At 34.0% G+C, this 15,178-nt stretch overlaps 1 protein-coding gene across 2 annotated transcripts; it reads left to right on the forward strand.

Annotated features, from left to right (window-relative positions):
• Positions 1 to 1,818: 1,818 nt before the first annotated feature.
• Positions 1,819 to 11,341, forward strand: LOC147866195 (triacylglycerol lipase 1-like). Of its 2 annotated transcripts, XM_087316556.1 has the most exons (10): positions 1,819 to 1,928; positions 2,024 to 2,375; positions 2,613 to 2,723; positions 5,259 to 5,399; positions 5,773 to 5,883; positions 8,243 to 8,386; positions 8,536 to 8,576; positions 8,810 to 8,889; positions 9,034 to 9,129; positions 10,958 to 11,341. In XM_087316556.1, exons 2-10 carry the CDS (start codon positions 2,139 to 2,141, stop codon positions 11,257 to 11,259), a joined length of 1,263 nt encoding a protein of 420 aa, XP_087172682.1. In that variant the 5' UTR covers positions 1,819 to 1,928; positions 2,024 to 2,138; the 3' UTR covers positions 11,260 to 11,341. The 2 variants fall into 2 exon arrangements, with proteins under 2 accessions (XP_087172682.1, XP_087172681.1); XM_087316555.1 differs by having other exon boundaries at positions 1,866 to 2,375.
• The last annotated feature ends 3,837 nt before the right edge of the window (positions 11,342 to 15,178 follow it).

The raw sequence follows: 15,178 nt of genomic DNA on the forward strand, positions 1-15,178 counted from the left end.
AGAATCTCTTGTGGCAACCTCATGTGCAGAGGAACCCATGAGTGGAGTGCTTTGCGTCAAATGGAGTTTCAGTTCATTAAAGCTTGCTTCCAAGAGTAGGAAAAAGTGAAGAGAGTTCTAAAACAGTTAGTGTACTACTTGACGGGGTAAATGTGCAATTTTTTATCTTACAAACTAGTTATTTCTAAAAACAATACAAAAAAATCATGTTAAGTATATGCACAATCCTTGTTTGCTTTTCAAGTTCTCTTTCTTTACTTGATAAAAAACATCATCATGCACAAGTTTTACATGCCCAAATTCCTCACTTTAGTATGTAAGTACATATTGAATCTCATTCATTTTCACATATTTAAGTAAGTACCTCACATACATGTTAGCCAACAAATTGACAAAGAGAATGGACATAACCCATAATGATATAAGTGCAAAATATCATTTGGACTGCAAACCCACCAACCACTTTACGGATTACTCTACACAATAACCCATCAACTAGTGTTTAAAGACTATTTGGGCGTAATGCTCATGTAAAATCACCCATACTTTCATAGTGTATCTTTAGTTTATGGGTAAACCCAAGCCAAATTTGGAATACACTAGCCCTTAAAAGACAATGTCCATATCATAAGAACGTCTAACATTGCCTTTAAATGACCTTTGATGTGAGGAAGTTATGTTCATAAGATACAACTCAATCTTGTGGGTGGGCAGGTTGTTCCAGTAAGCCTACCTCACACATGTGAATCTATAGATATATTATACCAAAAGATAAAGGTCCAATGTGAAGTTCATAATCGGGACCTATATAAATTGTAGGTTCATAATGTGTTTTACATGTTTTTAAGTGGCAATATCATCATGTTATATGCACAAAGATAACGATCCAATGCGAAGACCCCAATGGGACATATATAAATTGTAAGTTTGTAATGCGCTTTTGAATTTCTTTTCATGACAAGTTACAACATGGTTATGTTATATTGGTCTACACCGTCGTCATATCACAAGTTGTCTCAAATGAATCCTTCTAAATAGAGATAGTGGCTTGATTTGTACCCTTCAAATCTATTGATGCAAAAGACTTTGTGACATTGAGCACCTGAATTACTAAATATTCATAAAGCAAACATATATAAATGCACTCTATCTCTTACTATCTCGTCTTCATTTCACCGTTGATATTGTCACCCCATGTAACATATCGCACTAATCTAGTTTACATTATTAGTGTCTCACTCATTAATTCTCTCTCACACTTAATCTATTCTTACACCCCCTTTCCTTCATCCCCATATTTGTTATAGTTTAATGATAAGGAATCTACTTTGAAACATGTGTGAGAGTCATATTTTTGTTGTGGCTTAAGGAATAAATCTTGAACCAAAATGAACAAATAAATCAATGTTGGAGGTTGAACAAAAAAAGAAATTTCCTAATAATTTTTGTGAAGGTAAATCAAACCCATTTTTCTAGGTTTACATAGCATTCATGTTCTAGGTTGTACATGACATTCTTGTGAATGCTACTACAAAACTAAGTTGTGTTGTGCATGACAATTGAAAAGGTTGCATGATTGATCTCGTGACATGAGACATAAAGAGTTAACTTTTAATATATAATCACTAAACAAAGTAGGTTTATTGCACTATTGGTGAAAAATAGCTTATGACATGATATAGGATAACTTATGGAGCTTTGTTGATGCATCATGATGCAAATTGTAGATTCCAAATTTGCAATGTTATGATGTGAGTCTATTTATTATATAAATGCTAATGTTTATAAATACTTAAAGGTTTACAATTGCTCCATAAACTTTCATAGAAAATAACAAACTTGTAATATATCTCAAGTGATTTTTGAGTCCTTGAATTGGGTTGTAATATTAATGTGAATGCTCTCCATTGGTGAAAGAACATTATAAGGTGATATATAGCTTGTAATTATATAGCTTGTTCTCTTTTTGTGAGACCCCTCATAATTTTTGCCTAACGAAAACCTACATGTCTTTAATGCAAAGGTTGTAAAGTAGATCATAGAAAGAAAAATATTAACCAATTCCACACAACTTTATATATAAAACTTGGAAAAGATCCTAAGGTGGTCTCCTTCCCTCTTCTTCTCTAGCGACAACCATGGGGTCATTCTTTGATCACAATTACTTGATCATTGTTTTGATTATGATTTACATGCATTGGTTGGGTAATGTCATGAAGAGTGATGCATCAAGGCCTCTTAACATGTCAACTAGCTCAACACCTAGTTCAAACAATGTTAATAGTGCTAGTGGGAAAATGGTGACAAATCGAACCGATGGACTTTGCAATCGTTTGGTTCTCCCTCAACATGGTTATGCATGCACTGAATACATGGTGACTTCTTTTTTTATATTACATGGTGCTACTTCTAGAATTTTGTAAAATTTAAGGTCAATTATATATATTTATCATCTACGTATATGTTGTGAAATGAATGCTCCACATTTTGTAACACAGTTGAGATTCAAGTTTCTTGAAGCTAAATTTCCAGCCTATGAAGATGTGGGTCCTTCATCATGATGGAAATCACAGCTTTTCCAAATAATGCCAATGTTTTGATCCATGACACAGGTTCCCACTGGAGATGGCTTTCTTATTGGATTACAAAGAATGTCAAGAATTAGTCAAGCAGATGCTCTGGAAAAAAAGGGCGTAGTTTTCCTAATGCATGGACTTTTAGTTGTAAGTGGCATTATTTTCATTCCAGTACTATAAGTCTTTCTATCTTCTTTATAATGTATATAACCAATGTTGAATGTTGATGTCATGAAACTTCCTCCCATAGTTGCCTATTGAAATTATTGAAAGTCCAACATGTAAGGATTGTTAAAAAAACCACTAAATTTTATTTTGAAACTCTTATAGAATATAGAGTCATTGCATGGATAATGAGATCAAAGGAAATAGTCAAACCAAACTTAATAAACTGATCATAATATATTGAGAAATATAGAATGAAATTGATCAAATCAAGTATAGGAATCACATAGATATTCAAACAAAAAAAGAGTAAAACACAGTTTCCTTAAGGATTAGTAAGGTAGAGAGGAAAGAAAGGATTGATGAAATTGATAATAGATAGAGTTACTATTGAATGTATGGGCTTTCATCAAACAAAATAACAAAATAAAATAGAGATTTTGTATTTCTCACCATGTAAAATAACTGCACCACTTAATGGCATTGCCCATTTATATTCAAGCCTAACTAAACATAGAGTATTTATTGCCAAAAAGTGTAGCATAAAAGTTAATATCACAAACATAACAAGATAAATCAATATCACCTAATGGCATTGCCCGTTGATATTCAAGCCTAACTAAACATAGAGTATTTATTGCCAAAAAGTGTAGCATAAAAATTAATATCATAAACATAACAAGATAAATCAAAGCTTAACATGCACCATGCACACCCAGAGGATTAGTATAAGGCAAGAGGACAAAAAGATAGAGGTGTGAGTTTTTATTTGAACAAAGAAAATAATAAAAATCCCCTTAAGTCAAAGATAGATAGATGGGTTTTACTATTGTCCTTGGAGGTCAAATATGAAGTAAGCCAAAGTGAACCATATTCACTTGGTGTATATGGAATCTACTAATGACTCTTTATGTTCAAGCAATATACTATTGAACTTTGCATCAGTACAATTTCATTGACAAGAGACATTTGTCAAATTGATACAAACAAGGAAAATAGAAGAGCATCTAGAAGAGGGGCATGAAAAAGACTTAGAAATGTGTAGAAATAAAAATCTTAATGAAATCATTTGGGGATATCAAATAAGGGATATTGATCAATCTTCTACTTCTCGATATGGGAGAGGAGATATAGGTAAAGAGATGCATGGAACGTTAGAACAAAGTGCAAACATTTAGATTGGGATATTCAAACAAGATAAACAAAGGAAATATAATTTCTTACTTTTCACGAAGAAAAATAATTATGCGACCTAACAACGTAATGCCTAAAAGTATAAAAAGACAATGAGAGGCGGGTTCAACATGGGTTCTAATGGGATTTACGAGTATATGGATGTGAAAAGAGAAAACATTGTTGCTATTGATAACGATATACAAAAAAAGGAGAGGAGATAATAAGTATGGCAATGAAATGGCTCGAGGTCATGCCCCTTCGAAGGCAGTGGAGGCCCCTTTGTAAATAAGCAGTATAGGTAGTCTCTTTAGTGGACAACACGACCAATACATTTGTTGTGAGTTGTGCAACCACATTGTATAGCCTTTTCTGTAAAAAAACTCTCCTAATTAATTGGAAAGCAATGTCTTTTATGGGGAAAAAAAATATGGACGAAAATTGAGAATGTTAAGAAAAAAATGCATCACATGCAATAGAAGATTGTTCACGGGGCATGCTTTAACACTCATTTTACATGTTAATATCCATAAATGCATTTCTCTTTTCATATATCTTTGGTTGTTTCTTGATCATTAGCAAATTATAATGATTATTCGAATTAATTTTCTTGATTTTCTTGCTCGGGATTTTAGTGCCATTTGTATACCTCAAGTAGCAATGGGCCCGATTTCAGCTCAAAACGAACCGAACCGTTAAACCATGGCTTAACGGTTTATCGGTTCAAAGATAAATAAACCATTTGGTTTGGTTTCAAATGTTATGATCCGGTTTGGTTTCGGTTCGGTTCGGTTTTGAATTTCATGGTTTAGCGGTTTTTCGGTTTCGGTTTATGTGGTTTGGTTTAAAGGTTTATAGGTTTATAGGTTTAAAAATATTCTTAAATTTTCATCTCTAGGCTGTAACTTTCAACTTTTAATTTTAAATCTCTAGGCTCTAACTTATTAAATTTATCTCTAAAAATGGTCTGGTTTGGTTTTAATTTATGATAAACTGGTTTGGTTTGGTTCTAAATTTTTCCTAAACGGTTTGGTTTGGTTTCAAGGCCAAGAAACCGAACCGAACCGGGCCCATTGCTAACCTCAACCAAATTCTTGTTCATATATTTTGAAAGTACAAAATAGTGAGCTACCAAGATTTGCTTGTAGCTCCACTATCGTATTGATTCATTACATTAGGCACAAAGTCATGTGCCATCTACACTCAAGATTATGAAACATTGTTTAGAATGTCTATGGTTGATTTTACTACATTCATGAGTATGTATAATAATGTATTCATGTTCTTAAACTAATATTACATTTTGTGGTAAATGTATGTATATTGAACAAAATCTTATTACAGGGTGGAGATGTATGGGTTCTAAATGGACCATCTGAGGCTTTGGGATTTATTCTAGCAGATGTTGGCTATGATGTTTGGATTGGCAATACTAGAACCACAAGATTTAGTTTTGGGCACTCATCCTACCAAAAGAATGATCATGTATGTATGCTTCTTCAAACTAACCTATGTGTTGCTTGAAAGTAACTACATATTGCCCTTCCATTTGTACATGCTTTTTTCATAACACACTGGATTAACTCATAGTAGTATGTATATTAAAACTGCTCAATTATGCACAAATTTTCAACATATGGGTAGGACACGATTGTGCATGTAGAGTGTATAGCCACTATAGCATTTGAGTTAGTGCATGTGTGTCCACATGTGTTGGGGCACACTACATATTCGATGTGTGGGAGGTGAAAACTCATTGTATTCCCCATCACATACACATGAGATGTGGACCTAGGTGGGTATAGTGCCAATAATGTTGAGAACGGGATAATACAAATCTTTTATGTTATAATGGCAGGAATATTGGGATTGGAGTTTAGATGAAATGGCCGAGCAAGATCTTCCTGCAATGCTTGGATTTGTTTACCAAAATACAAATACAAAAATAAATTATATTGGATATTCTCAGGTTAGAAACACTTTGCTTAAAATTGTATTTGTTAACATATGCAATTTCTTATTAGTGACTCATAGATCAATGTCATATAACTACTTTTAAGTCATAACCGTACTTTTTTATTAATCTCAAATTTGTATGTGGATAGGATTCCACGCTTCATAGTTGGGAATTTGTTTTTGGTTAACATGTCATAAGATTTATTATATGTCAAAGGAAACCAATGTCCAAGAATATACATAAAAACGTATGCTCTACATAATCCACACAATGTTCTTGGGTGAACCTTAGAATCAAACTTAATCATTTAATTAATCACTTACATTCCACTTAAAGCCATAATAATATCCGTCCATAGATTCCTTCATTTTGCAAACTTAATCTAACTAATTACATAATCACGATGATTTAATCTATATAGCCTTCCAAAGGTGATTCCTAGAGATATATCTAATGAACTACATCGACCCCTAACTTCCTTCACATGAAACTTCATCCTTATGGCTTTTCATATAGGATGGAATCATACAATTAGATCATTATTTATTGAGGTTCACATATCGAAAATTTAATACTAATACTAAACTATTGATATTTTTTGTTCATCCTATTTCTCATGGCTTTCATATAGGATGGAATCATACAATTAGATCATTATTTATTGAGGTTCCACATATCGAAAATTTAATACTAATACTAATTTCACTATTGATATTCTTTGTTCATCCTAGTCCTATGTCAAGCACCTTGGCAAACTTAAGTGGCAATACGTTTAGAATAGACAACCACACAAACCATCTGTTCTTAAGTTTGAACTAAGACCAACTTCAAGTCTTTGGAAGGCTAACTCATAATATCATAAGTTAGTTTTAACCATTTTCTCAGTCAAGCCCCCCACTATCGTCGAATGTGGAGCATGCATTTTCTCATGTTTCATCATATTTTGCCCTTAGCTTATCAATCAGATTCATGACAAAAAACATCAAATGAGTATCTTGGTCTTTTGTGAACTTAGTGAGCTCATATATCCAAAGAGAAAATATCATTTCCTATCTCATACATCTAATCTTCCTTGTATCGACAATGTTTTGTAAAGGGTGTTCCACTTTCTGAAAGGTTTGAAGCACAACTTTTGATTACTTGGAATTGGCCTTCAACGTTCTTATTTTCTTAGACATAAGTTGAATGACTTGACCTAGTAGCTAGTTTCTTTTCTATTCCACTTTGTTCCATCTTGGTCTCATCATTGTACATATGATTAATGGTGGGCTCCCTCTTCCACCAAGTTTGAATTCACCTCTATTCTTTTGGGATGATTACAAATCATCCATCTATGGATTGCATGGCAGGCAACAATTTGAGTTGAAAACAAATAGGCCATAGTGATTGATGTTGTTTCTTAGCCACATTTGAATTTCCAATTACTTCCTTTGTTCCTAGGTTATATGGAAAATCTTGAAATGTCAAAACTATTAACCGTTCCATTCCCAAATTTGTTTAACAAGTATTTGCAATTGATAGCTTTTTCGATCAAAATCAATAGTCCTATTACAAATGTTCAACAAGCATGTTGCTGCATAACAATGCAAAACATAATAGAAAGAAACTTCATTGGTAGGGATTGAACTCCTCTATTCCTAGTGGAACAATACAAGGAAAAAACTTGATCTTCTATAAATAACATAGGTATGTAGTTATATGGGCCTCCATTAGGAGATACCTATAAAGCTCATGGTGTACCCCAAGTTATGGACAAGGCTATGGTTTGGAACTAAAACCTATTTAACTTTCTTTCATGAAAGGCTAATTGTTACCCAACCATCTTGGTGTTTATAGATAGGGAATTATCTTTCATCATAATGGATTCTATGTGTTAATTCTGATAATTTCTATATGCCAACTTGGGTATTTTCACTTTCGAAATTCACAACTAATACTAAACAATAACTATCTCATCTTCTTCCTAAGCATGTGGCTAACACATAGCCCAATGGAGCTCAACTATGAGGATCACTATAGTATCCTTTGTTTGAAATTGACTTGGTAAACTAATAGTAAATAACTCTTATGTTTGCTATAAGGAAATCTACTTAATATCGTAAAATCAAAATCCAAAACGCAAACGCAAAGTAGAGACCATTAAGAAACTATTTGAATGATAGTTGCATAGGTTATGTTACCTCACCATATACCGATATGGATTTATACAAATTTATTTATGAGTTCAAGGTATAATAAAGTCCTTGCTTAAGATAAAAAATCAACTGTATGAATTATGGCAATAAACACCGCCTTTTACCCACAAAATGAAAATTGTGAGAATGGAGGCTTCTTAATGTTTATATAGTGCCACAACTTTGAGTTTATGTAGGGAGCTCAACAAGCATTTGCAGCTTTCTCTCAAGGGCAACTATTATCCTTTGTTGACAAAGTAATCATGCTTGCACCAGTTGCATATGTTGATCATGGAACAGCTCCAGTTGAAACGGGCCTTTTTGTGTTACACATAGATCAGGTACTTGTTAGTTGAAATAAGAAGAAAAAAATCATGTAATTCCATCTATAAGCTTGAATTATTGTAGTTCAAGTTTTTGTCAAGTATATATTTTCCTAATATAAAATGGGTAATTCGACTAATGTGCTTCTTATTGTCATAACTTGTAGATTCTACAACTAGCAAACGTCCACGAATTCAACACTCAAACGTATACCATCTTCACACATGTATATACTTCCATCATAAAAAATGAAGATAATTATAATGCATCATTTGTAATCCTCATCATATGTTTGAAAATCCTCCATTTTTTTAATCAATTCTTTCTTAATTTAGTTGGCTTCCTGAAGCTTCTATCCCCCCAAGTTATTAGTCTATGATTCCATTCATTATACATCGTAAGTGTGCATCAATTTTTTAATCCATCTTGTCATTGAATAGGTCAAGTGGAGCTCAAATGGTAGAGCTTATATGTAGAAGAAGTGTGACTTGTTATCAGGAGTGGGTCTTCCTTTTTGCAGGTATGCACACAAACCAATCTTGCCTAATTTAAATTATCTCATGAGGAACCATGACATCTACTCCTGTTGATTTCAAGTTTCATCCAAACAAGTAGGAAATCTTCTCTTATGGTTTTTGACATCGATAAGTTAAGTTTTTTTAAGGTAACAATTGTTGTCTCAACATGAGTAAGAGGCATTTGTTGGATCAATATGAAACCCAAGGAACATCTGTCAAGAACTTGGCCCACCTAGCGCAACGTAAGTTTCTTTATTTTATTTTTGTTAATGAGAACAAACACTGTCAACTATAATTTAAATGTTTGACTAAAAAATGTCTTAAGATTTTGCTTACTTTTTATATCAATTACCATAGATAGAATTCTCATGTTTCTTTGTCACTACATCATCCATATTGTATGTACATGTTTCTTACAAGTTCGAGAGTGACATCCAACAATGCCATATAGCTAGAGAAAGAACTTTGAACCCATATGTTTGATTGTTGTATGGTGCCATCATACCTTGCCTAATCTTCATATAGGGTTTTGACATTGCAAATTCCCACTCTATTTCCACCTTGTGTTATTTTTACATTGCATGTGATGTTATTTGTGTTTTTTATTCTAAATAATTGGGTTCTTAAGTTTTCTTGTTTTACTAGAATTCTATCACCCAACCATTTCTTGTGTGAAGACTACCTACATTATCATTAAAGGAGGTCCAATATTTTCCAATCCAAATTAATGAGATTTCTTCAATGCCTCTCACAATTTCACCAACATTTTCATCATCATCAATGAATTTCTTGTGGTAGCATTGAGGTGGACTTGTTTGGAGCTACTTCTTTTTCATAATCATTCTACTTGGCCATCGTAGTGTTAGACCCAACAAGCACAATAAGAACAATACATTTAAGACCCCAGGATGTTGGTCTAGCCTTGCATGCGAAGGATTTAATGAAATATTGATTTAAGGAAACAAAATTTTGTTCTAATGTTTTGAATTTCAAAGCCAATATTCTTCATTTTTATCCAATATTCTCCATTTGTCATCAAAGCCATCTAGCATTAGATATCTATAGGATAAAGACCCACCACATGCGATGATTGTTTACTCTTCTTCGACATACTCAACTTCTCTTGTTCTATCATCTTCTTTTTAACGAGCAACACCAATATATCACCCACAACCTCTTCTATACATTCATGTATGCATGTAAAAGTACAAAGTGAAGTCTCTTGCAAGGGTGGTTTATCCATCTATATCATTCCCATTGCCTACACGCATAAAATATGTGAGGAACCATTTATACCCACATAGTTAAGTAAATTTGAATGTGATGCAAATAGTAGGGATTGGGTATATTGAACATTAAATATTTCATATATGTATGTATCGAGCACCATGCATCAAATATTATTGATATGCCCACTTTAAAGAAATTTCAGCAACACCATATATTTAGTTATTAAACTAAACGTGATCAACTACTCATTCTTAGCAAAAACTGGAAATAAGGCAAACATCACACACTAAGTACACTATGAAAAAACTTTGTATTTATACATAATGTAAGAGCATTTAAAGATTATTGCTTACTCCAAAATTATATACTCGCATAACATTCCTAAGTTTTAATATGTCATATCTAAATAAATTTATGTTTTTACATATTAAAGGATGTGAGTTAAGTTTCAAGGAATGGGATTTTTATAAAACGTCGTCATATTCTGAGTTTGAGATCATGCACATCAATTAATTGTAAAGTTTTGAAAAACACACTTTTTTTCTAAACCCAAGGATTCAAGAGACGAATAGGTATCGCTCTCTTGTTAATGATTTCGATGAACACAAACCACTCTCTATAGATTTTGACTCTTTGTAAATATATAACTAACTCACAAATAGAGAGATTTTATTGTCATCCTCGGAGGTCAATTATGAACTCTCGAAAGAGGGAGAGAGACAGGGTGATTGCTACACTAAAGAAGTTCCATATATTGTTAACAACCCCTTTCATGTTCATTCTTTCTTGTTTAGTTTTTATAAAAAGAGTTTTTAAATTTGGCATTCTTTATTTGTCTAGAGGGAAGAACATCTACCTTTGCAAAGTATGATTATGGGCCATTTGGAAATATGAGGCGATATGGGACTATGTTACCACCAGTTTATGCACTTTCTAATATCCCAACAAAGAAAATGCTCCTAATAAATAGTGTTCATGATGCACTCGCCGATCCCGTTGATGTGGGCAGATTAGTTTTTGAGTTAGGAAGTGATGTGAATGTTCGTACCAACCCCAATTTTGGACATCTTGATTTTATCCTCGCAGACTCTGCCAACACTCAAATTTACTCCCAGATTGTCACTTTCTTGGCTATGCCTTAATAAATCCATCATGAGAGGAATGCAAGTTTGTCGATCTTCATAAAGTTGTAAACCACCTATATAAATTGAAAATTTCAAGGTATAATTTCTACGTTATATTTAACATTAACCAGTGTTTCAATATGTTACTTTCAAATATACTATTGAAATAAACATATCTTTGCATTAATATTGACATATGTATATACAAAATCAATTATGAAGAAGTTTAATAGTTCATATGCACATACATATAACATCTATTTATTGTCAATTTTTTATATGCAATCAATTGCAGAATGAGGTAGTGTATAACAATCGGCAACAGTTTAGTTTGGTCTGAGAGTGTCCAAACCGAACCGTTTAAAATTTTGAAACTTGAACCACGAAACCGTTAAATCGAAATGTTTAAAAAAATCCAATCCATTAAAATCGTGGTTTTTTGGTTCAATTTCAGTTTTCAACTTAGCTCAAATTTAAAATTTAAAATTTTATAAATTTTATATTTCATTATTTAAAATTTTAAAATTTTAAAATTTTAAAGATTTTCTTAAAATGTCAGAATAAGGCTTGAAAATGAAAAGATTGTTTTTAAAAAACAATTTAATTTAAAAAAAAACAGTTAACCGTTTAAACCGTGGTTTCTAATTGTTGAAACTGAACCGAACCGTTTAAAAAACCCAGAACTTAAACCGAACATTTTAAATAGTTAAGCTATGGTTTCGCCATTTGGTTTGGTTCAAACCGAACCATTGCCGACTGTTAGTAGTGTACATGCATAAATACCTCATTGTGCATTGAGATAGTAAAAAAGAAATCAATGTATGCTTGTGGTGCATGACATGCACATGTTCTATTAATATTCTTCACTATGGATAATATGTATGACACTTGTAGTATTGACAACTACTAGCTCTGTAATAATATACTTTATTAAGACACTAAGACATTGACTTTCAACTTGTGCTTGTAGTGTTAGGATGAATGCCAAGAATGACGATACATGCGTCATGTATACATGATAAACTTGAGGAATAGGATTATACATCACATAACTAGTAAACATTAGTAATTTGATTCCCAAGAATTATTGCAAATAAATCTACTGCCACTTGCGTTGTATATGTGATACTCTCATGCAAATGTGTAGTACTCTATATAACTAATAACTAAAGTGATATATTTGAAAGAATGAACTAAGCACATTCATGGTTCCTATTGTGTTAAAGCCTAGACAAGACTAATGATTATTGAAGGTAGAAATGAAATAAAACAATTGGGCACCTACATTCGAATAGAAGAAACTTCTTAATTGGTTAAAATTTTGTTTCTTCGTATTGAAGATAACAAAAAGTATACTATTGAAGTGTTAAGAAGGGCTATGGTGATGATATTTCTTGATGTTGAGGTACAAATACACACCACAAAACGTGTGCATTTTGCATGATGATCAATGTGCAGAATTGAGCCCTTTAGCTATTTATTTTCAATCATAGTACGTAAAATTCGTGTTCTTCTAGCATAACATTCGTTTTCCTACCTTGGAAAATGAATGCGAATGTTATTCAAACATTCTTGTGTTTTTTTTTGTTTTTTTAAAATTTTTAAAATTTTTTGAAATGTTTTTTTAAAATTTTTTAGGCTGATTTAACTCATAATAAATAGTTAATCCAAAAGTATGGTATTTATCATTCTTTGAGGGTGTTTTTCTTTCGTGAATGTTTCAATCATTCACGAACGCGAATGCACGTATGGTACGTATGGTTCATACTATGTAAATTTCAATAGCCTTTTTATTAGTATATGCATTTAGATTATGTTTGAGTTATTACTTTGTTATATTGAGAGCCTCGATGGATATACGTGATTTATACTTTGGTGGATACATGCTTTAACGCTGTTTAGAATGAAGCACTACAAAACAATGCTTCTTTTTTTCTTTTTTCTTTTTTTTTCCAAAAAAAACTCCTTCCATTAGTTATACAATTTTACAGATGCGATTAGTATATACAAATCCCTGTAGGGACACGATAGGTCCATCTTATGTGGATGCCCACCGACTCAATAAAGGGGGAGGACGACCATTGTTGGATGAAGGCTAGTCGTTGTCTTTCGACTCCATTGGAGTGACCCTTGAGGCCATCATATTGGCTCTTTAGAGTGGCTACCACTTCACTCTATATCTCTTGCATTAACACTATTGGCTACACGGTTTGGTTGGAGAAGACCCGCCTACACCGTTGTTTCCATAGAATCCAAAGAGTTATTGGGCTGACCAATTCCAACACAACTTGAGATTTGACATTGATAGGAGTTGAGTGGACATTGTTGATGGTGGAGAAAAAAACCTCTTGTGCTTTTATAACCAAAGTCATCCCCTCTTCCTGATTCTCATATCTGTGAATTGGGGCCTGCCATGATAGCCAACATACATTCCCCCACTTGATTGAGCCTTGCCCCTAGCATAATTGCAATAAGCGGCCAACCCCCCGCCATATTCGATGAGACTCTGGGCAGTCCCATAGAGTGTGTCGTATTGATTCTACTACAGTTGGACACGCTACACAATTACGAGAGCTGAGGTTCCCACGCTGCCATGCACCAACCGGTAGTGACTTATGTATTAACAGCCATTGGAAAGTGGTGATTCGCCTCGCGTGTTGTTGTTTCCAGAGTTCCTGCCAAAACTTGGTGATAATTGTGTTAGGAACATGATGTGTTTTCCAGACCTTTGCAGCAGTCGGATCTCGAGCAGATTGAGTGGCTATAATATGGTGACCCAATCTAGTTGTGAATTGAAAGAAAGGGATAGATTTGCTTCCTTGCCCCACGTAAGGATCACACCATGTCCATTGCAAAGGGTCCCAATTGACCTTACGTATCCATGTGTTTTCATGAGTACATATGTGCCAATCTGGTTGTACTTTGATCAGATCAGTATCTACAATCCATTTATGCCCAGTATATGCTAGTACTCGAAATGCCTTACGCTATGTTGATGCCTCGTTGTCCTGCAGTTCAGAGCCTTCGATCCTGTCCGGTGTGTCCCTACATCTTGGGAGCAAAGAGCCCTCCTCGTAGCCTATCCATTTCTCCATTTTCATCCTTTGATGAGTAGCTTCCCTAATCAGTAGAGCGTTAATGATTTCAGATCTCATAGCCCATCCGCCCCTGATTCCATGGAGGATGTTGGCCTAGTCTTGTATTGGCAATGACATAAACCGTCTCCAACATTCTATACTTTTTCCCGGACCTTCCGACATATATCCCCATGACATCCCCTTACTTGATCCAATTAGTTGATTAGATTCATCCCTAATACATGGGTTCCAAAGGATACGTTGATTGAGCCAGGCAGGTTCAGAATTGGGTTGATCACACTGAGTCCTCGTCTAATGTCACACCACACCTTCCACACGAATGCACTAAACCTATCCTCCAGTTGGCGGGAGAAACTAGGTTTGAGATCCATCTAGTTTTGGGGGCCCAATTGGTCCCTTTTCGTGGCCTAAAGTAAGTGAAGTGTAACCGCAATAACATTTTCCAGTAGTCATTCCCTGGTTGGAGTCCTCGCACCACAAAATTGGCAAGTAGGGCTTTTGATTGTGAGAGGGGATGAATAAGACCCAATCCTCCTCTCGACTTAGGTGATGTGAGTATAGGCCGCACCACCTTGGCCCCAATTGCATGATCTTCCTTACCAGACCAAATCTAGTTGCGTACTAGTCGTTGAATTTGGTGTATACTTTCCTTGGAGATTGTCCAACATAATAGGTTGTACCATGTTGTCGTGAGTAATACCTGGTTTGCCACTATGATGCGCCTCGCTAGTGAGAGTTTTTTCGAACTCCAATGTATTAACTTTTGTCATATGGAGCGAATAACTGGTGTAATCATAGTCTCCGGGGGTATGTTGAAACCAATTTGGAAACCCAAATAT

This window comes from Azolla caroliniana, unplaced genomic scaffold (genome assembly GCF_043228905.1).
Source record: "Azolla caroliniana isolate FFs.n. ecotype wild unplaced genomic scaffold, voAzoCaro1.0.p SCAF_3, whole genome shotgun sequence".
Taxonomy (NCBI): Eukaryota; Viridiplantae; Streptophyta; class Polypodiopsida; order Salviniales; family Salviniaceae; genus Azolla; species Azolla caroliniana.

What these genes read in the sequence shown, in the direction of transcription:
- LOC147866195 (XM_087316556.1), top strand. Translation starts at nt 2,139, where the DNA reads ATGGGGTCATTCTTTGATCACAATTACTTGATCATTGTTTTGATTATG. An exon ending in ATTATATTGGATATTCTCAG is followed by an intron (nt 5,884 to 8,242) that starts GTTAGAAACACT and finishes GAGTTTATGTAG; the next exon opens with GGAGCTCAACAAGCATTTGC. An exon ending in CACGAATTCAACACTCAAAC is followed by an intron (nt 8,577 to 8,809) that starts GTATACCATCTT and finishes GTCATTGAATAG; the next exon opens with GTCAAGTGGAGCTCAAATGG.